The following is a 27,177-nucleotide window of genomic DNA, read 5'->3' as shown; positions in this document are numbered from 1 at the left end:
TCACCGGAAATATCTGTGGTTCAATGTCTAGGCACTGAGAGAAGTGCTAGTCCGATTTATTAACTGTCAAACTGGGTGTCAGGAGGATTCTGTATCTTCTTGGTATAGTTAAACATTTGCTTGGCTGTTCATTGAGTAATATCTCAGGTCAGAATTAGACACAAGAGCACTTTACCTGATTACTTTTATCTCGCTGAGTAGATCAGGTCCTTGGGTATGACACTGTGACTTCAACACACACACTCATATACTATACATTTGTATTAATTTTTATTTAACCTTTTTTTTAAACTAGACATACACACACAAGATATTAATCTACGTAACAAAATATCCTTGTTCTCCCCTTAAATTTGCACCCATAGATTCAGACTGTAATAAAAACAGGGATGGGGAGAAAGAAAAATATTCTACAGATAAGCAGTGATCAACTGGCTAAGAGGAGTGGAGTGTACAACTAGAACAAACAGGTTAAATTAGAGTTTGGCTGACAGAGAGAGTAGCCTGTTCCTTTGGCTGTTAGCGTTCCCGGCCAGCTTGTCTGATTAGTCTGAGTGAAAGGATAGGATGGGAGGGAGGAGGCCAGGTAGGTTTCTCAAATCTAAAATCTTGATTGATGGCCTCATTTTATATTTACCAATGGCTGAGAGGAGGAGAGTCAGGATAGACTGTTTATGAAATGGCACCATAGACTGTTAGGGTTGTGAAAGGTATTTGGACAGATAAAAAAAACATTTGCACAAACCTGCGGTACCAAAGTCATGAGGTCAAATGTAACCTAGTTCATCCAGAGGGTAAACCACTATTACAGTTACACTTCATATAAGGAAATCAGTCAATGTAAATAAATATATTAGGCCCTAATCTATGGATTTCACATGACTGGGAATACATAATATGTTGGTCACAGATACCTAAAAGAAAAAAGTAGGAGCGTGGCTCAGAAAACCAGTCAGTATCTGATGTGACCACCATTTGCCGCATGCAGCGTGACACATCTCTTTCACATAGAGTTGACCAGGTCGTTGATTGTGGCCTGTGGAATGTTGTTCCACTCCTCTTCAATGGCTGAGCGAAGTTGCTGAATATTGGAGAGAGTTGGAACACGCTGTCATACACATCAACCCAGAGCGCATCCCAAACATGCTCAATAGGTGACTTGTCTGGTGAATATGCAGACCATGGAAGAACTGAGAGATTTTCAGCTTCCAGGAATTGTGTACAGATCCTTGCGACATGGGGAAACATGAGGTGGATGAATATCAGTGGGCCTCAGGATTTCGTCACAGTATCTCTGTGCCTTCAAATTGCTTTGATAAAATGCAACTGTGTTCCTTGTCCGTGGCTTCTGCCTACCCATACCATAATCACACCGCCACCATGAGGCACTCTGTTCACAAAGTTGACATCAGCAAACCACTCAACCACACAACGCCATACACGCTGTGTGCCATCTGCCCGGTATAGAAAACAGGATTCATCCGTGAAGAGCACACTTCTCCAGCGTGCCAGTGGCCATTGAAGGTGAAAATGTGTCCACTGAAGTCGGTTAAGACACCGAACTGCAGTCAGGTCAAGACCCTGGTGATGACAACGAGCATGCAGATGAGCGTCACTTAGATGGTTTCTGTGGCTACTTTGTAATTTCATAGTTTTGATGTCTTCACTATTATTCTACAATGTAGAAAATAGTACAAATAAAGAAGAACCCTTGAATGAGTAGGTGTGTCCAAACTTTTGACTGGTACTGTACATATTACCTCAATAACCTCAACTAACCTATACCCCCACGCATTGACTCCGTACAGGTACCCCCTGTATATAGCCTCATTGTTTTTATTTTGTTGTTCTTCATATTTTTTACTTTAGTTAATTTAGTAAATATTTTTCTTAACTCTTAAAAATGCATTGTTGGTTAAGAGCTTGTAAGTAAGCATTTTACAGTAAGGTTGTATTCGGCGCATGTTACAAATAAAATTATTTATTTATTTATTTTGAGTTCGGTTTGTTGTTTTGAAAGTGTATTGGAAAGTTTCTTAGTAGCTAGCTAACCTTTTAGTTTGGATCCCGCCACACAGTTGGCATCAGTTGTTACTAGTTACTAGTCTCTGTCCAGTGATCCTGCCGACCAAGGCCAAGTCTGAGAAGCTATTTGGTGTAGCAGCTAGCCTAGTTGCTAGCTAGCCACCTAGCTGTTAGCTAGCTGTCTATCAAGCTAGCAAGGTTTTCTTGAGAGCTTGAACGCAGCCCGGAACGCGGTTAGCCATTGTGGTTGGGACAGTGGATTGTTTCAGGTCTGTGGCTGTCTAGATCCCTGCCGTTTGTTGTTTTCAATCTTCCTTGTGACCTGCCCTGTCTGGAACTGCGTGGAGTAACAGCGTAACCTACGTTGCTAAGCTACCATTACAAAGACTAAAGCCAGTGGGAGTACCATTGAAGGCAGTGGTGTCTCTATCACACGCAAAGGATTTTTTAAATGAACAAAAATAGTTGTACAAGCAGTTGTTACAACAACAAGCAAATAGCTTCAAGTATTTGTCCAAATACTGGTGGATTCAACTAATAAAATAATGGACAACCTGACCAGAAAGGTCTAGGTCCTGAAGAACAATTTGCCGTTCTCCCAGGGTCACCTCGATGAGTTGAAACAGGAGTATGGCGAGATGACAGAAATCTGTAAGTCATTGAGAGAGGACATCAGTTCTGCGTGTGAATCCATGATAACAATGACAGATTGTCGAGGGACAATCAAGGCGGAACAACATGGTTGTGATGGGATTGCAGAATCTCCACGAGACTGACGACAAAGTGAGGGAAATAATCTCTGAGAAATTGAAGATGGACCACAGGAAGATTGAGGTTGAGCACGCCCACGAGACTGGAAAACCCACCACCAGCCCAGGTGACAGGCCCAGGCCAATAGTGGTCACGTTCCTGACGTTCAAGGACAAGGTAGCTGTTCTGGAAAGAGTCAAGAACTTAAGAGGAATGTACACAGTGTATTTGGAAAGTATTCAGACCCCTTGACTTTTCCACATTTTGTTACGTTACAGCCTTATTTCTAAAATGGATTAAATAAAACATTTTCCTCATCACCCAATCTACCTACCTCATCCCCATATTGTTTTTATTTACTTTGCTGCTCTTTTGCACACCAGTCTCACTACTTACACACCATCGTCTGCTCATCAACATCTGCTCATCTATCACTCCAGTGTTAATCTGCTAAATTGTAATTACTTTGCTACTATGGCCTATATATTGCCATACCTCCTCATTCCATTTGTACACACTGTATATAGACTTTCTTTTTTTCTATTGTAAAAAAATTGTATTTTTTACAGTAATTGACTGTACGCTTGTTTATTCCATGTGTAACTCTGTGTTGTTGTTTCTGTCGCACTGCTTTGCTTTATCTTGGCCAGGTCGCAGTTGCAAATGAGAACTTGTTCTCAACTAGCCTACCTGGTTAAATAAAGGTGAAATAAAATAAAAATACAAATCAATCTACACACAATACCCCATAATGACAAAGCGAAAACAGGTTTGCAGAAATGTTTACACATTTATTAAAATGTAAAAACAGAAATACCTTATTTACATAAGTATTCAGACCCTTTGCTATTGAGCTCAGGTGCATCCTGTTTCCATTGATCATCCTTGAGATGTTTCTACAACTTGATTGGAGTCCACCTGTGGTAAATTCTATCGATTGGAAATCATATGGAAAGACAACCATCTCTGCAGCACTCCAGCAATCAGGCCTTTATCGTAGAGTGGCCAGACGCAAGCCACTCCTCAGTAAAAAGCATGTGACAGCCCGCTTGGAGTTGGCCAAAAGGCACCTAAAGGACTCAGACCATGAATAACAAGATTGTCTGGTCTGATGAAACCAATATTGAACTCTTCGGCCTGAATGCCAAGCGTCATGTTTGGAGGAAACCTGGCACCATCCCTACAGTGAAAGGATGGTGGTGGCAGCATCATGCTGTGGGGATGTTTTTTGGTGGCAGGGACTGGAAGACCAGTCAGGATCGAGGGAAAGATGAACGGAGCAAAGTACAGAGAGATCTTTGATGAAAACCTGCTCCAGAGCCCTCAGGACCTCAGACTGGGGCAAAGGTTCGCCTATCAACAGGACAACGACCCTAAGCACACAGCCAAGACAACTCAGGAGTGGCTTCGGGACAAGTCTCTGAATGTCCTTGAGTGGCCCAGTCAGAGTCCGGACTTGAACCTGATCGACAATCTTTGGAGAAACCTGAAAATAGCTGTGCAGCGACGCTCTCCATCCAAAATGACAGAACTTGAGAGTTTTTGCAGAGAAGAATGGAAGAAACTCCCCAAATACAGGTGTGCCAAGCTTGTAGCATCATACCCAAGAAGACTGGAAGCTGTAATCGCTGCCAAAGGTGCTTCAACAAAGTACTGAGTAAAGGGACTGAATACTTATGTACAATGTAATATTTCCGTTGTTGTTTTTTATACAAAAAGCTGTTTTTGCTTTGTCATTTTAGAGTATTGTGTTTAGATTGATGAGGGGAAAAAACTATTTGATCAATTTTAGAATAAGGCTGTAATGTAACAAAATTTGGAAAAAGTCAAGGGGTCTGAATACTTTCCGAATGCACTGGATCTTCCTCAATGAGGACTATCCTGAAGCTGTGCGCCAGAAGAGGAAAGAACTTATCCCAGACATGAAAGCTGCGTGGGGACATACATCCGCTGTGACAGGCTCATTGTCCACCCTCCCAGAAGCCTGGAAGGGATGAGAGAGCCAAGCCTATGGGTTCGTAACTTCAATCCCGCATGAACACACACACCCCAATTGATTAATGGACTGCTGGATGTATATATTTTTCTCTTGCTTTGTTTGCTCTTTTCCATATTATGTCTATCTCTGATAAGCTACCCAGGAAAGGGCTGAAAATATCCCATATTAATATAAGTAGCCTTAGAAATAAGGTTAATGAAATCAACAACTTGCTAATCAGATAACATTCATATATTAGCCATTTTTGAGACTCACTTGATTATGCAGCAGTAGCAATACAAGGATAAAACATCTATAGAAGAGACACACATGCTTATGGGGGAGGTGTTGCTGTATATATTCAGAGCCATATCCCTGTAATGCTTAGAGAAGATCTTATGTGTTGTGGTTGCAGGTTCACTTGGTACAAAAGCCTTTTTTGGGGAGTGTTGCTATAGGCCACCAAGTGCTAACAGTCAGTATCTAAATAATATGTGTGAAATGCTTGATAGTGTATGTGATGTAAACAGAGGTCTACTTTCTTGAGGACCTGAATATTGGCTGGTTTTCGTCAAGCTGTCCGCTCATGAAGAAGCTCCAAAAAACTTTGGAGTACTTTAAATGAAATTATGAGCAGAAAGACAAATTCAACTCCATCTTTCATCGAATCAGATGGCTTATTCATCACAAAACCATTTGATGTTGCCAATTATTTTAATGATTACTTCATTGGCAAAGTTGGCAGATTAGGAAGGAAATGCCAACAACGAACAGTGAGCAATCCTTTTCATGCATAGAAAAACAAATAATGAAAGAAAAGCAATGCAGGTGTGAATTTTGTAAAGTTAGTGTGGGAGAGGTGGAAAAATGATTGTTAACGATCAATAATGACAAACCTCCTGGCATTGACAACTTAGATGGAAAGCTACTGAGTATGTTAGCTGACACTATAGCCACTCCTATCTGTCATATCTTTCATCTGACCCTAGAGGAAAGTATTTGTACCCAGGCCTGGAGGGAAGCCAAAGTAATTCCGCTACCCAAAAGCAGCCTTTACACACACATGCTAACATATGCACTATATACACACGTACACATGGATTTTATATTGTAGATATGTGGTAGTGGAGTAGGGGCCTGAGGGCACACACTTAGTGCGTTGTGAAATCTGTTATGAATGTATTGTGTTTTTAAAAATGTATAACTGAATGAATTTTGCCGGACCCCAGGAAGAGTAGCTGCTGCTTTGGCAGCAGCTAATGGAGATCCATAATAAATACAAATACAAATACTGGTTCTAACAGCAGACCTATATAAGCTTGCTGCCATGTCTTAGCAAACTTTTGGGGGAAAAATAGTGTTTGACTAAATACAATGCTATTTCTCTGTAAACAAATGAACAACAGACTTTCAGCATGGTTATGGAGAAGGGCAACCAAAATGTACTGCACTGACACAAATTACTGATGATTGGTTGAAAGAAATTGATAATAAGAAGATTGTGGGAGCTGTACTGTTAGATTTCAGTGCAGCCTTTGATATTATTGACCATAACATGTTGTTGAAAACATTTATTTGTTATGGCTTTTCAACCTCTGCCATATCATGGATTCAGAGCTGTCTATCTAATAGAACTCAAAGGGTTTTCTTTAATGGAAGCTTCTCTAATGTCAAACATGTAACGTGTGGTGTACCGCAGGGCAGATCTGAACAAGTTGAGGAGACTAAATTACTTGGCATTACCTTAGATTGTAAATTATCATGGTCAAAACATATATATTCAATGGTTGACTCCAAAAAGCAAGTTCTGCAGATTCTAGTTTTGACTTATCTTGATTATTGTCGAGTCGCGTGGTCAAGTGTTGCAAGGAAAGACCCAGTTAAACTGCAGCAGGCCCAGAACAGATCAGCACATCTTGCTCGTCATTGTAATCAGAGGGCTGATATTTAGACACTACCGGTCTAAAGTTTTAGAACACGTACTCATTCAAGGGTTTTTCTTTATTTTTACTATTTTGTACATTGTAGAATAATAGCGAAGCCATCAAAACTATGAAATAACACATATGGAATCATGTAGTAAACAAAAAAGTGTTAAACAAATCAAAATAAATGTTATATTTGAGATTCTTCAAATAGCCACCCTTTGCCTTGATGACAGCTTTGCACACTCTTGGCATTCTCTCAACCAGCTTCATCTGGAATGCTTTTCCAACAGTCTTGCATGAGTACCCTCATATGCTAAGCATTTATTGGCTGCTTTTCCTTCACTCTGCGGTCTGACTCATCCCAAACCATCTCAGTTTGGTTGAGGTCGGGGATTGTGGAGGCCAGGTCATCTGATGCAGCACTTCATCACTCTCCTTCTTGGTTAAATAGCCCTTACACAGCCTGGTGGTGTGTTGGGTCATTGTCCTGTTGAAAAACAAATGATAGTGGGACTAAGCCCAAACCAGATGGGATGGTGTATCGCTGAAGAATGCTGTGGTAGCCATGCTGGTAAAGTGTGCCTTGAATTCTAAATAGACAGTGTCACCAGCAAAGCACCCCCACACCATAACATCTCCTCCTCCATGCTTTACAGTAGGAAATACACATGCGGCGATCATCCGTTCACACACACCGCATCTCACAAAGACGTCAAAAATCGCCAATTTGGACTGCAGATCAAAGAACAAATTTCCACCGGTCTAATGTTCATTGCTCTTGTTTCTTGGCCCAAGCAAGTCTCTTCTTATTGGTGTCCTTTAGTAGTGGATTCTTTACAGCAATTTGACCATGAAGGCCTGATTCACACAGTCTCCTCTGACCAGTTGATGTTGAGATGTGTCTGTTACTTGAACTCCGTGAAGCATTTATTTGGGCTGCAATTTCTGCGGCTTGTTACTCTGAAGAACTTATCCTCTGCAGCAGAGGTAACTCTGGGTCTTCCATTCCTGTGGCATTCCTCATCATAGCGCTTGATGTTTTTTTTCAACTGCACTTGAAGAAACTTTCAAAGTTCTTGAAATTTTCCGCATTGACTGACCTTCATGTCTTAAAGTAATGATGGACTGTTGTTTCTCTTTGCTTACTTGAGCTGTTCTTGGCATAAAATGGACTTGTCTTTTACCAAATAGGGCTATCTAATGTATACCACCCCTAAAAGAAATTCCACAAATAAACTTTTAAGAAGGCAGACCTGTTAAGTGAAATGCATTCCAGGTGACTACCACTTGAAGCTGGTTGAGAGAATGGCAAGAGTGTGCAAAGCTGTCATCAAGGCAAAGGGTGGCTATTTGAAGAATCTCAAATATAAAATATATTTTGATTTGTTTAACAATGTGTTAACAATGTGTTATTTTATAGTTTTGATGTCTTCACTATGATTCTATAATGTAGAAAATAGTACAAAAATAGTAGAAAATCCCAAATTGTTTGCCTAGTCAACTTACACACAGCTCTGACGCACACACTTACCCCACCAGAAATTCCATCAGGGGTCTTTTCACAGTCCCCAAATCCAGAACAAATTCAAAAAAAGCATACAGTATTATATAGAGCAATTGTTGCATGGAACTCCGTTCCATCTCTTATTGCTCAAATAAACAGCAAACCTGCTTTCATAAAGCCTATTTAACCTAGATAGTTTGTGTGTATGTATTGATATGTATGCTACATGTGCCTTTAAAAAAAATACATGTGTTTGATATGTGTTGTGTGAGAAAACTGCACATTTTAAAGTGACTTTTTAATTGTCCCCCAGCACAAGGTGCACCTGTGTAATGATCATGCTGTTTAATCAGCTTCTTGATATGCCACAACTGTCAAGTGGATGGATTATCTTGGCAAAGAAGAAATGCCCACTAACGGGGATGTAAACTAATTTGTGCACAACATTGGAGAAAAATAAGCTTTTTGTGCATATGGAACATTTCTGGGATCTTTTATTTCAGCTCATGAAACATGGGGTCAACACTTTACATGTTGTGTTTATATTTTTTGTTCGGTACACTTCACCAGTATCCCTCACAGGAATGGAGGTTTCTGTGATGAAGGCTACTAGGCTAATACCAGTGATGTATGTATATATATACTAGATTACTTGCCTCCATCTTAGCACTACTCCTCTAATGTTCAAAAAACAAACATTTTTATGCATTTATTAATGTAGAATTAATGCATTTATTAATGTCTACATTAGTTATTACATATACCTTAATGCCCACTTTTAAATTATATTATGTGAGTTAAACATATATATTTTTTTAAATTTACAACAACAAAACATGTAATTTTGTAAATACTTAAATACATGTAAATTTGTCCTTGAAACACTTAATTGAAACACTGTAGAATTCCACCCATTACTATGGAGGACTGCTCCTACTGTGGAGTGCCAATATGGCCGACCGCTGGCTTAAGCCTCTCAATAGCCAATAGATAGCATCAGCAGTACAGGTTTATATACACCACTGTCTACCTATTAGTAGTAGTAGCCGTCTGAGCTATTCAAACCTAATTTTAGAGACATTCTTCAGTCCACAGTGTTTGGGTTTCTATATTTGATCCTAATTCAATGCTTGTTTTTGTCTTCCTTCAGAGAGGGACGTGGTGGTTTTGGGTGGTTTACTTAAAATGCATTCCAGTTCAATTGTAGGGTTATTGGTTTGAATTGCACAGTGTGGAGTCATTTTCAGAAGACACACCCCATAATAATGACTGTGTCTGCTGCCTAAAAAGAACAGGGCTGCATAGTGGGAACTAAATGCTGTGGTTTGCTAATCGGACAGATGGAGCTGCAACAGATGCTTTTTTGTCATCTCAGTTAAACTGCACAATAACATGAATGATCTGTCTATCATAGCATAATGCAAGAGGAGGTGAACATTTTAGCATTCACCAGTCCTTATAACTAACTGAGTTGTTACTGTCTGCCACTAAGGGGGGAAACTGAGGAGTGTTTGTTCTGTGGTGTTCTCTCATATGACCAGGCAGTACTGCTCTGCACTATTAGAAGGGTATAGCATGTTACCACTGTCAGTTACAGATAGGATCATTAGATAATTTCATAATCATCCTTTTGAAATCATATTGATTAGATTCTAAATCATATTAAGTAGAATTTTTTTTATTTTTATGATAAAGCCAGTAGGCTACTAAACAGTCTCACTATTTTGTTATGCGCTCTACAGGCAGCCCAAGCCAATCCCATCTTTAGTGAAATCCACACACTGCATGTGAAACTGATATTAATAACCAGGACTAGCATATATTTGATATTTTATTGTGAATGAACACAATACAACATGACAGTTCTACTCAATGACATGGAAGCGCTCGCTTCTTGCACGGCTACTAACCAATGAAACACCATCAGCACATCATTTACAAACCCTGGCTGTCAAGTGAAAGTGACATGATCGGGAAAAACAATGTTACTTTATTCTACAGGCTGATGCTCCATCCACGCCGATTCTCTATCAAGTAAAAGCATTAAACCGTGTATCACAAAAAAGTAAAACCATATATATTGGCATAGATGGTGTCTGAACAAAGGATTACAAAACTTACCTGCTAGAATCGCCTTCCCTGGGTGAGTTAATTTGGCTTTCCCTCCAGGTGCCGCCGCCGCCAGGCACCGTGTTCGGTGAAAGGGACTGATTAATTTCCTGTTTCCTTCCATTGTAAATAATAAATGTAACAAATATCTATCTAGCTATAAAACTAAGTCTGCAAAACTGTTATTTTGTCCTAAAAAAACTAGTTGATGGTTATTATAACGTTCAGTGCATGCACACCAAGACTAAGGACTGATCAATTTTGCTGTGATGCTGTCTGACCAGTGATGCTGAGTGTAGCCTTCAGACCACCGCTGTATGTGGACAGTAGGCTACAACACAGCTGGCAGTCGTGCTAGGAGAGAACGCGCATATATCATGTAGCCGAGGGAGGAGAGACGGGGCAGTTCGGTTACACACCAGAAGGGCGGGTCTGTCTCGTCTTTTCACGCGCAAACCTCGCTATGAGGTGGAGCACTACATTAGCACAACATACTGTAAATTCCCTAGTTCAGCAAACAAACGCAGATATGTCAATTAAAGTATCAACCCCATTAGACAGCATAATGTTATTAACCACTTAAACTCTGCTGCCAAGCTGTTGAGAGAGAGAGAGAAGTGATCAAGGCCGTACAAAGTTGATTCAGACCCAAAACACCATCAATCAAATGCTGTGCCCCAGTGACATCCATCTATCCCTATATGCTACATCCACGAGAACCAAAACAATATTGAGACAGATTTATTTGCCTTGCTATGAATAGAAACATCATATCAAAACCACAACAAACATTTTATTTTGTTCCTAACCTCATTTACAAATTAGACCTTTGTTTACATGAACAAATAATTTAACATAATCACATGTTTTCCATTTTTTTCTATTCTGATAATGGATATGAACAGATACTACTTTGAATTGAAGTGATGTAGCCTGTACACAAGGCCACATGTGTACAAAACCCCTACTATGACAGGTGGACACACAGAATGTTTGATCCCTATCTCCATCGGATGCTGTTCCCAAGATGAGGTCGAAGTGCAGCAGTACATATCTACCCCCACTGATCCAGGGTCAGTTTTGCTCCTCAGCTCCAACTGGTGTCCCTCAGGACTGTGGCATCAGAAGTTAGGTCACAACACTCTCTCCATTATAGAAATATATGGCTTATTGCAAATGCAAAGTTAAAAACATTGCCTGACATTTTGGTCAGAGACCGTCATCAGCCAGACCATCAGGAGAGTCATGACTGTGGCAGAGGACTGGTCCTGGAACAGTGCTAGTAGAGAGTGAACGCTTTCCTTTGAGTAGTCTGGCCTAGTCATAGACATACAGTGGGGTCCGAAATTATTGACACCATTGATAAAAATTTGCAATAATGACTGTATAAAATAAATAATTCTAATACTGAGCTATATTGTACGCTCCAAAAATTGGGAAATTATATTATTTTATACTAATACAATTGCTTAGAGAAAGAGATTTTGTTGAACAAGTTATATTTCTATTTCTCAAAAAGGTAGGGATCAAAATGATTGACACCTTTAAAGATGCTTATAAATAAACTAGTCAAAAGTTAAGTATTTGGCCCCATATTCCTAGCACACAATGACTACATCAATCTTGCGACTCTACAAACGTGTTGGATGCACTTGCAGTTTGTTTTGTTTGGGTTTCAGATAATTTTGTGCCCAATAGAAATGAATGGTACATGATGTATTGTCATTTTTATTGTAAACAAAAATAAAACATGTTTCTAAATGCTTGTACATTAATGTGGATGCTACCATGATTACGGATAATCCAGAATGAATCGTGAATAATGAGTGAGAAAGTTGCAAGGGGTAAAATATCATATCTCCAAGACATGCTAACCTCCCGTTATTGGTAATGGTGAGAGGTTAGTATGTCTTGGGGGTATGATCTTTAACCATCTGTAAACTTTCTCACTCATCATTATTCATGATTCATTCAGGATTATCTGTAATCATGGTACAGTAGGATCCACATTAAATGTACAAATGTTTAGAAACATATTCTATTCTTATTTATAATAAAAGTGATTCCAAAATGACACAATAATACATGATTTACTATTCATTTCTATTGGGCACAAAATAATCTGAAACACAGCCAAAACGAACAAATGCATCCAACAAGTTTGTAGAGTCAAAAGATTGACGTAGTCATTGTGTGCTAGGAATATGGGGCCAAATACTAAACTTTTGACTACTTTATTTATAAGAATCTTTAGGGGTGTCAATAATTCTGACCCCTCCCTTTTTGAGAAAAAATGTATTACTTGTTAAACTAAATCTTTCTCTGAGCAAATGTATTAATATAAAATAATATCATTCACATTTTGTTGAGCATACAATATACAGTGGGGCAAAAAAGTATTTAGTCAGCCACCAATTGTGCAAGTTCTCCCACTTAAAAAGATGAGAGAGGCCTGTAATTTTCATCATAGGTACACTTCAACTATGACAGACAAAATAAGAAGAAAAATCCAGAAAATCACATTGTAGGATTTTTTATGAATTTATTTGCAAATTATGGTGGAAAATAAGTATTTGGTCACCTACAAACAAGCAAGATTTCTGGCTCTCACAGACCTGTAACTTCTTCTTTAAGAGGCTCCTCTGTCCTCCACTCGTTACCTGTATTAATGGCACCTGTTTGAACTTGTTATCAGTATAAAAGACACCCGTCCACAACCTCAAACAGTCACACTCCAAACTCCACTATGGCCAAGACCAAAGAGCTGTCAAAGGACACCAGAAACAAAATTGTAGACCTGCACCAGGCTGGGAAGACTGAATATGCAATAGGTAAGCAGCTTGGTTTGAAGAAATCAACTGTGGGAGCAATTATTAGGAAATGGAAGACATTTGGATGTCATATGGTCAGATGAAACCAAAATATAACTTTTTGGTAAAAACTCAACTCGTCGTGTTTGGAGGACAATGAATGCTGAGTTGCATCCAAAGAACACCATACCTACTGTGAAGCATGGGGGTGGAAACATCATGCTTTGGGGCTGTTTTTCTGCAAAGGGACCAGGACGACTAATCCGTGTAAAGGAAAGAATGAATGGGGCCATGTATCGTGAGATTTTGAGTGAAAACCTCCTTCACTCAGCAAGGGCATTGAAGATGAAACGTGGCTGGGTCTTTCAGCATGACAATGATCCCAAACACACCGCCCGGGCAACGAAGGAGTGGCTTCGTAAGAAGCATTTCAAGGTCCTGGAGTGGCCTAGCCAGTCTCCAGATCTCAACCCCATAGAAAATCTTTGGAGGGAGTTGAAAGTCCGTGTTGCCCAGCAACAGCCAAAAAACATCACTGCTCGAGAGGAGATCTGCATGGAAGAATGGGCCAAAATACCAGCAACAGTGTGTGAAAACCTTGTGAAGACTTACAGAAAACGTTTGACCTCTGTCATTGCCAACAAAGGGTATATAACAAAGTATTGAGATAAACTTTTGTTATTGACCAAATATTTATTTTCCACCATAATTTGCAAATAAATTCATAAAAAATCCTACAATGTGATTTTCTGGATTTATTTTCTCATTTTGTCTGTCATAGTTGAAGTGTACCTATGATGAAAATTACAGGCCTCTCTCATCTTTTTAAGTGGGAGAACTTGCACAATTGGTGGCTGACTAAATACTTTTTTGCCCCACTGTAGCCCAGTATTTTAATTATTTATTTTATACAGTTATTATTGCTCATCTTAGTCAAGGGTGCAAATCATTTCCGACCCCACTGTGTGTGGTTTCACCAACTCCCCTGACTATGGTTGTCATGTCATAGGAGTAGCTAGACTGACAGAGAATTTTGCCAGTGTCAGGCAAGGCAAGGACCAGTTGGACAGTGTAGAAAGTCTGGCACCTGGCCCACTGGTCGAATCAATGTTGTTTCCACTTCATTCCCCCCCCACCCCCCACCCCCCAAAAAAATGTGATGACGTGGATTTGCAGAAAGTCATCAACATAAGGGCATTTCATTTTTTTTTTCAACCCAACTTTGAACCTAAATCGAATTAAACGGTGACATGTTTTGTTGAATTCACATTAGTTGACAACTCAAATGTAAATCAAAACTATACTGAACAAAAGTATAAACACAACATGAATAAATGTAAACAATTTTAGAGTTACAGTTCATAACAAGGAAATCAGTAAATTGAAAGAAATTCATTAGGCCCTAATCTAGGCCCACCCACTTGGTCGCCAGGCCCACCCACTGGGGAGCCACCGTGCTTCTAAATTTGCATTGCTTGCTGTTTAGGGTTTTAGGCTGGGTTTCTGTATAGCACTTTGTGACATCTGCTGATGTAAAAAGGGCTTTATAAATACATTTGATTGATTGGTTGATGTGGAGGTCCTGGGCTGGAGTGGTTACACTTAGTTTGCGGTTGTGAGGCCGATTGGAAGTACTGCCAAATTCTCTAAAACAACGGAGGCAGCTTATGGTAGAGAAATTCTATGGCAACAGCTCTGGTGGACATTCCTGCAGTTAGCATGCCAATTGCACGCTCCCTCAAAACTTGGGATATTTGTGGCGTTGTTTTGTGTGACAAAACTGTACATTTTAAAATGTCCTTTTATTGTCCCCAGCACAAGGTGCACCTGTGTAATAACCATGCTCTTTAATTAGCTTCTTGATATGCCACACATGTCAGGTGGATAGATTTATCCTGGCAAAGGAGAAATTCTCACTAATAGGGATGTAAACAAATTTGTGCACAACATTTGAGAGAAATAAGCTTCTTGTGAGTATGGAACATTTCCAGGATTTGTTTTAGCTCATGAAACACAGGACCAACACTTTACATGTTGCATTTAGATTTTTGTTCAGTGTAGTTGAACTGACCTAGTGGGGGGTACGTTCTGGTGATATACAGTTGAAGTCGGAAGTTTACATACATTTAGGTTGGAGTCATTAAAACTTGTTTTTCAACCACTCCACAAATTTCTCATTAACAACCTATAGTTTTGGCAAGTCAGTTCGGACATCTACTTTGTGCATGACACCAGTAAATTTTCCAACAACTGTTTAGACAGATTATTTAACTTATATTTCACTGTATCACAATTCCAGTGGGTCAGAAGTTTACATAAACTAAATTGACTGTGCATTTAAACAGATTGGAAAATTCCAGAAAATGTATGTCATGGCTTTAGAGGCTTCTGATAGACTAATTGACATAATTTGAGTCAATTGGAGGTGTACCTGTGGATGTATTTCAAGGCCTACCTTCAAACTCAGTGCCTCTTTGCTTGACATCATGGGAAAACCAAAAGAAATTAGCCAAGACCTCAGAAAAATAATTGTAGACCTCCACAAGTCTGGTTCATCCTTGGGAGCAATTTCCAAATGCCTGAAGGTACCACGTTCATCTGTACAAACAATAGAACGCAAGTATAGACACCATGGGACCATGCAGGGGTCATACCGCTCAAGAAGGAGATACGTTCTGTCTCCTAGAGATTAATGTACTTTGGTGCGAAAAATTGCAAATCAATCCCAAGACAACAGCAAAGGACCGTGTGAAGATGCTGGAGAAAATAGGTACAAAAGTATCTATATCCACAGTAAAATGAGTCCTATATCGATATAACCTGAAAGGCCACTCAGCAAGGAAGAAGCCACTGCTCCAAAACTACCATAAAAAAAAGCCAACTACAGTTTGCAATTGAACATGGGGACAAAGATCATACTTTTTGGAGAAATGTCCTCTGGTCTGATGAAACAAAGATAGAACTGTTTGGCCATAATGACCATTGTTATGTTTGGAAGACAAAGGGGGATGCTTGCAAGCCGAAGAACACCATCCCAACTGTGAAGCACGGGGGTGGCAGCATCATGTTGTGGGGGTGCTTTGCTGCAGGAGGGACTGGTGCACTTCACAAAATAGATGGCATCATGAGTCACAAATTATGTGGATATATTGAAGCAACATCTCAAGAAATCAGTCAGGAAGTTAAAGCTTGGTTGCAAATTGTTCTTCCAAATGGACAATGGCCCCAAGCATACTTCCAAAGTTGTGGCAAAATGGCTTAAGGACAACAAAGTCAAGGCATTGGAGTGGCCATCACAATGCCCTGACCACAAGCCCATAGAAAAATTGTGGGCAGAACTGAAAAAGCGTGTGTGAGCAAGGAGGCCTACAAACCTGACTCAATTACACCAGCTCTGTCAGGAGAAATGGGCCAGAATTCACCCAACTTATTGTGGGAAGCTTATGGAAGGCTACCCAAAACGTTTGACCCAAGTTAAACAATTTAAAGGCAATGTTACCAAATACTAATTGAGTGTACGTAAACTTCTGACCCACTGAGAATGTGATGAAAGAAATAAAAACTGAAATAAATAATTCTCTGCTATTATTCTGACATTTCACAATCTTAAAGTAAAACTGGTGATCCCAGCTGACCTAAGACAGGGAATTTTTACTAGGATTAAATGTCAGGAATTGTGAAAAACTGAGTTTAAATGTATTTGGCTAAGGTGTATGTAAACTTCCGACTTAAAAACTGTAGATTTTATAGTGTTGATTGCATTGTCAAAACTAAAAGAAGCAAGAACATCTTAGACGTGGAGAAAAAAAAAAACACCAAACCTGATCAAGGAAGTTTGTGAATGACCTGTAAACTTACCAAGTCAGATTGAATGGAATAAGTTGACGATGCAAACATTTGACTTAAACCCTTCATCAGAAGGATGCATAACAATTAAACAACATTTAATGAACAGCCTGGACAGTTACCATTAGCTGAGATTAACCATTGTGACTGTGATGTGTTGTCTTTATGACCAAAGGTTCTTAGTAAAACCCAGGGTTGATAGTACGACAATGCAAACACATATTACCAAATATACATCCAAGTTCCCTCTAGAGTTACTACTATGAGCATCGTGAAATGATCACAGACAGATAATGTGTGTGTAAACTTTATTATCCTTCAGAGACCATGACTTGTGCAGATACGGTAGTGCTTGTACACAGTTTAGATTTAGTTTTCCTACAAAACCCCAATTCAACGTTTTTACAATGTCGCGGCACAGCTCAGGACATGGCCGTCTGTCCGGATGCACGAGGCCAGAGTTACCCATAAACCCTAGCGATAGTTTTCCAGAACATTTATCAGACAGGTTCTACTTGAACAGGAAGAAAACGAACCCCAGGATGATGGCTGCTGCAAGCAATCATGCTGAATAGTTTATGTTTGTATTCTGCTCTTTTTGTATTTTGTCATTTTCTTGAAAAAAAAAAGTATCATAATAATGATTAAGACTACAACAATGCACTATAGACAATACACTATTTTATTCCATAATGGACTTATTTGCTTATTTAAGTATCGCAACATATCTTAAATTATACACTGTTTATTTTCAGTACATGAATTGTTAACTCTGAACCACTGGTACGTGGATACATACGAGCTCCATTCCTCTAGTATGTTTTTATTCTCTGTAACATTTGACTTTCTTCGACCATTCTGTTAGTTGTTGCCAATGGTGAGACAGTAAAAGGCCTCAAAATACAGTTGTTTAGTTTTGAACACAACATAGGTAATACTTGGTATATGTGTAACATGGAAATTGTGCTCCTGGTTGCATTGTTACAGCATTATATGTTTGGCAGCACATGCACAGACATCAGCATATCGCAGTTATGTTTCACATCATCAACAACCAGAGCTGTGGGATCCTGTACCGTACATCACAGTGTAGTGGAGAGACCCAACGTCCATCTTGACTTGGTTATTATCAGATAATACGACTCTAGTGAAGAGAAGGAACAGCGCAAACCTTCCCAGTCTTGGAGTTGTCAACAGATCCCTACATGCTTGATAAACTACACACAGACAGTACACCATAACCCAAGTAACTAGTATTCCTAGTCCATATAGTACTGTATCTCCAACACATGGTACCTGTTAAGATCTCTATTGCACAGAAACAGTCTTGAAACAAACAAACAGACTCAAATTTGAAACCTCCTCCTGTATAAGGCCTAGCAGTGCTTAGGAGAGGGTGGGGGAACTTGGTGCTGCTCCCCCTTCACCCGTCCCCTCTCTGGCTCCTCAGTAACAAAGTCTCTGTACCATCAGTGCTGTATTATAATCTCTAGAAAAACATTAGGATTTAAAAAAAAGAAGCTGTTCTATGGTTGACACAGTTGATGCAGTCTATAGAACAGTAATAGAATACCTGGACAGAGAGGTGTACTGTACATTAGCGACATCTTATTAGTTATTTTCTCTAGGAGCTAAGCGCTGTTGTCATGCGGTGCGTGTTGAATGGCGGGTGGGCTGGTCAGTTCAGCCTAAGTAGAGGGGTCACTTAGTCTTGCTGTATTCCATTGGAGAGGGTGAGAAAGAGGAAGTGGGAGTGAGAGGTGAGGAGCGAGAGGAGGTGGGGGCAAAGTGGAGATCTTTTCAGTTGAGAGATTTGGGTGTGGGGGTTAGGAGTGTCCATAGGTGGGCTAGGTGTGTCTCAGAGTAGTGAGATTGGGAGTATCAGGGGTGTCAAGGCAGGGAATACATATAGAATCCATAAGCAAGCTGTATCTGTATCCCAGTGCAGGGTAAGTGTGGTTCAGGTCGGGGCCTGAGGTTGGCCGAGGGGGGCGCGTTAGAAGCTCCAGGTAGAATTATTGGGACCTTAAGGTCTACATGATCTGTGTCCCAATCGACACCATATAGCCAGTATATACTGCACTACTTTAGACCAGAGTCATATGGACCCTGGTCAAAAGTAGTTCACTATACTGGGAATAGGTTGACATTTGGGACGCAGGCTTAGTGTAGCCCTAGGGGGGCTGGGTGGGGTAGAGGCGGTCTACATGTTGTAGTTGTAGGGGGGCTGGGTGGGGTAGAGGCGGTCTACATGTTGTAGTTGTAGGGGGGCTGGGTGGGGTAGAGGCGGTCTACATGTTGTAGTTGTAGGGAGGCTGGGTGGGGTAGAGGCGGTCTACATGTTGTAGGTGTAGGGGGTCTGGGTGGGGTAGAGGCGGTCTACATGTTGTAGTTGTAGGGGGTCTGGGTGGGGTAGAGGCGGTCTACATGTTGTAGTTGTTGGGAGGCTGGGTGGGTGGGGTAGAGGCGGTCTACATGTGGTAGTTGTAGGGAGGCTGGGTGGGGTAGAGGCGGTCTACATGTGGTAGTTGTAGGGAGGCTGGGTGGGGTAGAGGCGGTCTACATGTTGTAGGGAGGCTGGGTGGGGTAGAGGCGGTCTACATGTTGTAGTTGTAGGGAGGCTGGGTGGGGTAGAGGTAGTCTACATGTTGTAGCTGTAGGGGGCTGGGTGGGGTAGAGGTAGTCTACATGTTGTAGCTGTAGGGGGCTGGGTGGGGTAGAGGTGGTCAACATGGTGTAGGGAGGCTGGGTGGGGTAGAGGTGGTCTACATGTTGTAGTTGTAGGGGGGCTGGGGGGAGTAGCCTGGGGCAGCGTAACCGTAGCCTCCTGGGTATCCAGGCTGGGGTGCCACTGGAGCCGAGCCTGCCGTCAACATCAGCTGCTGACCTGTACACACACACACACACACACACACACACACACAGAATTGTTACCTTTCATCAATAATAAACAACTGTCTTTCTCGCGTTGCATTCAGATTCCCTTACTCATTTCCCCCCCCATGCCAACTGATTCCAGAAAGTTTAACCAAGCCTTTTAATATAAATTGCATTACCGAACCTACCGAAAACTATGGGGGTGGGTTCTGTGACTTCTTCCTCAGTCTTCCTTTGGCTTTCTGACTCCTCCAGTTTATCCACCTGAGAACAAAGGGTCAGACAGAGGTCAGAGAGAAAAGCCAGTCAGTCGCCTAATGGGTGGGCTCACTATAATAAAACTGTGGCGTTGTAAATTATTTGTCAATTAACGTTCTACAGAGATACATTCTGATAATCTTTTATTGGTGATGTTAACTTTTGTCATGAAGACAACAATATGCATATTATGATACTTCACCTTTCAATATCAGACTTTATAGACTAGTATCTATTTCTACAGTGAGGATGCCTTAGAGAAGATGCCATGCGGGATTGGTGAGAAACTACAGTTTTCCTTACAAGTGAGGGAGCATCTTTAAACTACTCTAGAAGCACTGTATAAAGCAAGGCTTGTGAAAGTTAATTTTGTATTCTCTGTGTTGTGGAGAAGCTTGGCCCACGCCAAGATGCTAACACTCCACTTTGCACTCCACGCAAAACACATCCCAGTCCAGGAGGAAAAAGAGACAAACCTCAATCACAACTTAACATGCTTCAGCTACAGGGCACTCCTTCTTGCCTAACAAAATGCAATATTTCACCAACTTATCTAGAGCAGTTTATCAAAAGTATTTTGCTTGGTTAAGAGCATGCATCTTTTTTAAACTGTGAACTGCTATCTTATCCAAAGCTAGTTGAGGTAATTTTCCTCAAGTAAATGTTTAGCAATCTTCGCAGGCAGTGCTTCAGAAGTGTGAGCAGTAGTGTCAAATATAGGCTAAAGAAAACAAATCAAGCAAGGTTTCTGATGTATTCAAGAGTCAAACAGAAATGTGTGTATTATTGTATTAAAGTTATGTAATTAAATCATTTTGAAGTTATTCCAAATGGCCTATTTTTGGCATTGCGAATCTCTATTTTGAGTAATAATAGCTGTGAAGATGTGACTTGTCTGTATGAACAATGAACTAAAACAAACTAAATAATTAGAATGTCATAACTACAAAATAAACTGTCAGTGTGTGAATGATAAGAATTTCAGCAGCAGAAAAAACTACAAGGGAGTATGTGCCTCCTCTGATAAATAAAATAATGAACATGCATAGAAAGCTAATTGATGGTGTGCAACCCAACTGTTACCCTATTCCCTATACAGTGCACTACTTGTACGGCTCTGGTCAAAAGTAGTGCACTATGTAGGGAATAGGGTGCCATTTGGGATGCACAGCAGTGTGTGGGAGAGGTGGTTTTGGTTCTCTGTGGCTGTATAGCTAGCTAGCGGCTGTAAAGCCGATGCTTCTCACAATGTGGTATTGTGCACTACGGTGTTACTGTACATAGCAGTTAAAGCTACATGAGAATACTCCGACAGAACTGTGTTTGCAGCAGGGGGCTTCAACTCCAGTCCTCCAGGGAGGGCCAAGTGTCTACTGCTCTTCATCTCCATGCTCTCTGGCAAATCTCTGATCAGTTTAATGGCAGACATAGGAATCCAGCAGATACTGCAGTCCTGGAGCTGCTAACAACTAGCCTGGTCCCAGATCTGTTTGTGCTCATTGCGGTCATTAGTCAGGCCAAATATTGACATGGAAGAACAAACAGATTGTCACTCAGGCTAACTGACTACTGATGCGGAGGACTATAGTGCAGCACCTTTTGTCATGTGTTACTGTTCTATCATACTGTTCTATCATGTGTTCCTGTTAACCAGGAGCAAACAGTCTGGGATTATCAGTGAGGGGAGAGACCTGGGGGAGGAGGGGGGGGGGGTCCCAGTAGGTATAGGGCGGGCAGTCCTGGTTCTAGGGGGTTGAGTGTGAGCATGGCTTTTGTTGCCCCGCTCTTACATATCTGATTCAGTCTTCAATCTAGAAAGACTAAAGGCTTAATGAGGTAGGTTGGTGCTGGACTGAAACAGAACCCCGCACCCCCTGTGACGCTCTAAAGAACCAGGACTGGCCAGACCTATGTTAAGGATTCTCAGTCTACATACAAGTCCATGCTAGGTTCTTACATCAGAAACCTAGGGTCTATGTTAGAACAGTAAACAGACAGAACAAAAAGGAGATAAATAAAGAGAGCCAGAGACCGTCACCTTCTCCTCAACCTCATCAACCTGGAAGAGAACCCACAGATGAGCTCACATATCTTGGGGTCAAAGGTTACAGGAAGTGGTGTCATTACTACACATTGTTCTAGAGGAATGGTTGTCTTCCCCACTTAAAGAGTCGCATGTTTTAACTTAATTACAAACACAAAGTGAAGAAATACAAAATAATAAAGTTGTGTGAAAGCTTTCTCCAGCAGCGTTATCACCATACAGTGCCTTGCGAAAGTATTCGGCCCCCTTGAACTTTTGCCACATTTCAGGCTTCAAACATAAAGATATAAAACTGTATTTTTGTGAAGAATCAACAACAAGTGGGACACAATCATGAAGTGGAATGACATTTATTGGATATTTCAAACTTTTTAAACAAATCAAAAACTGAAAAATTGGGCGTGCAAAATTATTCAGCCCCTTTACTTTCAGTGCAGCAAACTCTCTCCAGAAGTTCAGTGAGGATCTCTGAATGATCCAATGTTGACCTAAATGATTAATGATGATAAATACAATCCACCTGTGTGTAATCAAGTCTCCGTATAAATGCACCTGCACTGTGATAATCTCAGAGGTCCGTTAAAAGCGCAGAGAGCATCATGAAGAACAAGGAACACACCAGGCAGGTCCGAGATACTGTTGTGAAGAAATTTAAAGCCGGATTTGGATACAAAAAGATTTCCCAAGCTTTAAACATCCCAAGGAGCACTGTGCAAGCGATAATATTGAAATGGAAGGAGTATCAGACCACTTGCAAATCTACCAAGACCTGGCCGTCCCTCTAAACTTTCAGCTCATACAAGGAGAAGACTGATCAGAGATGCAGCCAAGAGGCCCATGATCACTCTGGATGAACTGCAGATATCTACAGCTGAGGTGGGAGACTCTGTCCATAGGACAACAATCAGTCATATATTGCACAAATCTGGCCTTTATGGAAGAGTGGCAAGAAGAAAGCCATTTCTTAAAGATATCCATAAAAAGTGTTGTTTAAAGTTTGCCACAAGCCACCTGGGAGACACACCAAACATGTGGAAGAAGGTGCTCTGGTCAGATGAAACCAAAATGTAACTTTTTGGCAACAATGCAAAATGTTATGTTTGGCGTAAAAGCAACACAGCTCATCACCCTGAACACACCATCCCCACTGTCAAACATGGTGGTGGCAGCATCATGGTTTGGGCCTGCTTTTCTTCAGCAGGGACAGGGAAGATGGTTAAAATTGATGGGAAGATGGATGGAGTCTGCAAAAGACCTGAGACTGGGACGGAGATTTGTCTTCCAACAAGACAATGATCCAAAACATAAAGTAACATCTACAATGGAATGGTTCAAAAATAAACATATCCAGGTGTTAGAATGGCCAAGTCAAAGTCCAGACCGGAATCCAATCGAGAATCTGTGGAAAGAACTGAAAACTGCTGTTCACAAATGCTCTCCATCCAACCTCACTGAGCTCGAGCTGTTTTGCAAGGAGGAATGGGAAAAAAATTCGGTCTCTCGATGTGGAAAACTGATAGAGACATACCCCAAGCGACTTACAGCTGTAATCGCAGCAAAAGGTGGCGCTACAAAGTATTAACTTAAGGGGGCTGAATAATTTTGCACGCCCAATTTTTCAGTTTTTGATTTGTTAAAAAAGTTTGAAATATCCAATAAATGTCGTTCCACTTCATGATTGTGTCCCACTTGTTGTTGATTCTTCACAAAAAAAACAGTTTTATATCTTTATGTTTGAAGCCTGAAATGTGGCAAAAGGTCGCAAAGTTCAAGGGGGCCGAATACTTTCGCAAGGCACTGTATAAGTAAACGTTCCACTATTTTAATTTGTATTACCAAAATTATTTCTCTAAACCCTGTCTGCTCCTACAATACCTACAGAGAGAAGGTCAAGGACAACTGTCCATCTCTTACAAGAGAAAATTATCTGGAAACCAGTCAAATTAGCAGGAAGAAATCCATTATTTTTCCTACATTTTCACTGACTGAAATTAAGATTGTGTACGTCCCAAATGGCACTCTATATAGTGCACTACTTTTGACCTGGGCCAATAGGGCTCTGGTCAGAAGAAGTGCACTATAATCGGGAATAGGGTGCCATTTGGACACAAAAAGTGCTTGCCGTTTTTGGAGCAGGACTGACCTTGGTGAGGTACTCCCTCATGACTTGGATGAAGTATGGCATGGCAAAGTCCATGATGTTGTGTCTCCAGGCCAGCTCCAGCACCACGTCAGGGTGCAACAGGTCGTAGGAGGCAAACAGACAGGCAGCGAAACACTCCTTCCTGCCCTCCTCCAGGAACCACTGCAACAGGGTCTCAGCCAGCTCAGCATCCTTAGACTCAGCAGCGTACAGCATTCCATCCTGCCAAATACACACAGTAAAAGGGGGGGTGATTGATTTGAGACCGAAGTCCTGTCTCTGCAGCATACAGCATCCCATCTTGAGACTGACAGGGGAAGAGATGGATGGATGAAACACGGGAACATTTTGATTCTCACAGATGTTGCACCAATGGTTACATATCATTACAAAGCTGAAAAACTACGGAGGAGAAAAGTGTCTTCCTTCAGTTATTTCAACAGGGTGTGGCTGACTAAATATTCACTATTTCCGACCTCCAAAGCGAAACAGTGCCCCCATCAGACTCTAGTCAAAGTAGAGTGAAGTGTGAAAAGGTCCCAGAAATTATTTACAGTGCAAGACAAGTAAAAAAAAAAATATATGTATATGTATATGTATATAATAAAAACTTTGCACAGCAGTTTGTCTGGATCCAGGTGCTGGTTTGGCAGGAACAACTAGTACCCCCCAAAAATGTTAACCTTGTATAATTTGTCCTTCTTGCAGAGTTCCACGCTCTGTCTCCAGCGGTTGTTGCCTTTGTAGAGGTATGCTGCGATGCGTCTGAACTCAATCAGCTCATGCTTCTCCAGTCTCTGGGCCAAACCAATGGTGTCAAAGTTATCATATGCATCGATAGACGCCCTCAGACCCTATGGACAACACAGACATACAAGTCATGCTTCCTGGAGACCACAACACATAATGCCATTGAACAACATAAGAGCATAACTAGAACACACACACACTCCCTCACCTGGTAGTCCTCCTCCTCTGTCAGCAGGTTATTGAGGGCCTCGTTGACTCCCTTGTTGTTATGACTCTGGACTGACCTCAGGTAAGGCTTTACCAACTTCAACTGGTTAACCTGGAGACCCACGGAAGCATCATATTATTTGGTCTTGCGTTGCTGCTAAATTTGCAGGGTTGTAGTATTGTGGGAACATGGTTTTCAGTCTATTCCGGGTTTAATGACAGGTGTTTTGACTGATTACCTTGGTGAAGTAGCTGACCGTGCGGCTGTGGTCTAACCGTGGTGACAGTATGGTCAGAAGGTCATTCGTCAGCAGAGGTTTGTTGTCCAGGTAAAAGGAAAGGGATTTGTAGTACAGCTCCACATTGGCCACCTAGAAAGAGTCATACAACACAATGAAGTTCCTTGCGGAGAGAGGTGGCTACAGTTGAGGTTAGAAAACCTTCAGCCCTTCAGTGAGGTTTTCAACTGTTTTGTGAGTGAGGAGCCGATGAGGTCGTGCTACCTTGGCAATGATGTCCTTGAACTGCACCTCCTTCCAAGCGTCCGTAGGGTGTGACATCATCGTGAGGACAGCGTTGTCATATTCCTCGTATTTATCATACAGAAACACTAACTCCGCCCACAGATGGGACTGCTCCGCCGCTCGCAGCACCTGATTGGACAACCACAGGAAGTGAGGTCACAGACGTGACAGATATGGGGAAAAAGATAAATATTTACAATCGTTTAATTAAGAGAGAGAGAGAGACACCTTAGGGATGTTGACGCGGGACCAGAAGAGTTCCAGGTGTTCTCTCATCTTCTGGGGTTTAAATTTGGAGTAGAGGATGGCCAGCTCTGTGAACATGCCCATGTGAGCGCGCTCCAAACCCAACGCGGCCTCCAACAGGCCTATCAGCTCCTCATAGTAACCCCGGTCCTGATGCACACAGACACGAACATGAGTTAACCACAGACACTGTACAGACACCTAAACTATCTGAAAACATTCCCTTTACCTGGTACTAAACTATAGAGGACACCAGCAGGTTAAAGTGATTCAGGGGATTTACCTGGTAGTAGCTGATGAGCTCCTCCAGTTCATCAGCGTGGATAACAATGTGTAGACCACAGATCTGAGCCAATCGAAACTCTTCCCCATCCACACACGCACAACACACCTTGAGAGAGAGAGAGAGAGAGAGAGAGAGAGAGAGATCGAGCGAAGTCATGATACACAACCCGTCAAATGACTTACACGTACGTACAGCATAACGTGTGTGTAAGAATGTTTAGATGTACCTCCTTCCAGGTGCGTGTGCTGTTGGCTTTCCTGGCGCTGTCCACAGCAGCTTGGTACTCTCCTAGGTGTACCAGCGTGGATGCCAGGCGGGCAAAGTTGGACACGTTATTGTACAGCAGCTTGGCAGCATCGTACATCCCTTCTTCATAACACCTATCTCCCACCTGCAGGAGAACAAAGAGAGGGTGAGTTCAAAGTTGAAACCAAACGTCTCAGCGAACAATGTTCCATGTTGATAAATGTGCATTTTGCACGTATTTGACACATTTACCTGTTGTATATGGGCGTTGTTAGGGCCGCTGACAAATTCCTCTAGTTCGGCCAGTCTGACAGTTTTAGCCAGAGCAAAGATGAGCTCTGTCTCTACATACGACTCTCTGGCCTTCTTACGAGCCATCTGAAGGAACTTCACCAGATCCTCCCAGTTATCTAAAACACACACACACACACAATAAATTCTATACATTATACACACATACAGTGCATAGTAGGCTTCAAGTGAACTCTTTTTGGACTTATCCCCGCCACTGCCTTGTTGGAATTATCCCCGCCACTGCCTTGTTGGAATTATCCCCGCCACTGCCTTGTTGGAATTATCCCCGCCACTGCCTTGTTGGAATTATCCCCGCCACTGCCTTGTTGGAATTATCCCCGCCACTGCCTTG

General features: G+C 41.4%; 2 protein-coding genes across 5 annotated transcripts in view; both read right to left on the bottom strand.

Annotated features, from left to right (window-relative positions):
• Window positions 1-10,615, bottom strand: part of LOC109872206 (tricarboxylate transport protein B, mitochondrial-like) — a 32,516-nt gene extending 21,901 nt beyond the window's left edge. The window contains exon 1 of the mRNA XM_020463356.2: window positions 10,307-10,615. Coding sequence (XP_020318945.1) covers window positions 10,307-10,418 — 112 coding nt within the window. The 5' untranslated portion in view covers window positions 10,419-10,615. The remainder of the gene's footprint in view (window positions 1-10,306) is intronic.
• A 6,626-nt stretch (window positions 10,616-17,241) lies between these two features.
• The window catches only part of LOC109881415 (clathrin heavy chain 1), a 40,287-nt gene continuing 30,351 nt past the window's right edge, over window positions 17,242-27,177 (bottom strand). For 3 of the 4 annotated variants that reach the window (XM_020473557.2, XM_031804794.1, XM_031804792.1), the window contains 12 exons: window positions 26,784-26,941; window positions 26,512-26,676; window positions 26,283-26,390; window positions 25,982-26,149; window positions 25,733-25,882; window positions 25,469-25,600; window positions 25,231-25,341; window positions 24,956-25,126; window positions 24,273-24,494; window positions 22,118-22,144; window positions 20,016-20,091; window positions 17,242-19,837 (listed from right to left, as the gene is read on the bottom strand). In XM_020473557.2, coding sequence (XP_020329146.1) covers window positions 19,716-19,837; window positions 20,016-20,091; window positions 22,118-22,144; window positions 24,273-24,494; window positions 24,956-25,126; window positions 25,231-25,341; window positions 25,469-25,600; window positions 25,733-25,882; window positions 25,982-26,149; window positions 26,283-26,390; window positions 26,512-26,676; window positions 26,784-26,941 — 1,610 coding nt within the window. In that variant the 3' untranslated portion in view covers window positions 17,242-19,715. The remainder of the gene's footprint in view (window positions 19,838-20,015; window positions 20,092-22,117; window positions 22,145-24,272; window positions 24,495-24,955; window positions 25,127-25,230; window positions 25,342-25,468; window positions 25,601-25,732; window positions 25,883-25,981; window positions 26,150-26,282; window positions 26,391-26,511; window positions 26,677-26,783; window positions 26,942-27,177) is intronic. The other variant, XM_020473561.2, reaches the window with a different exon arrangement.

Source organism: Oncorhynchus kisutch, linkage group LG3 (genome assembly GCF_002021735.2).
Source record: "Oncorhynchus kisutch isolate 150728-3 linkage group LG3, Okis_V2, whole genome shotgun sequence".
NCBI classification, from domain to species: domain Eukaryota; kingdom Metazoa; phylum Chordata; class Actinopteri; order Salmoniformes; family Salmonidae; genus Oncorhynchus; species Oncorhynchus kisutch.
This window is presented reverse-complemented; position numbering and strand designations above follow the sequence as displayed.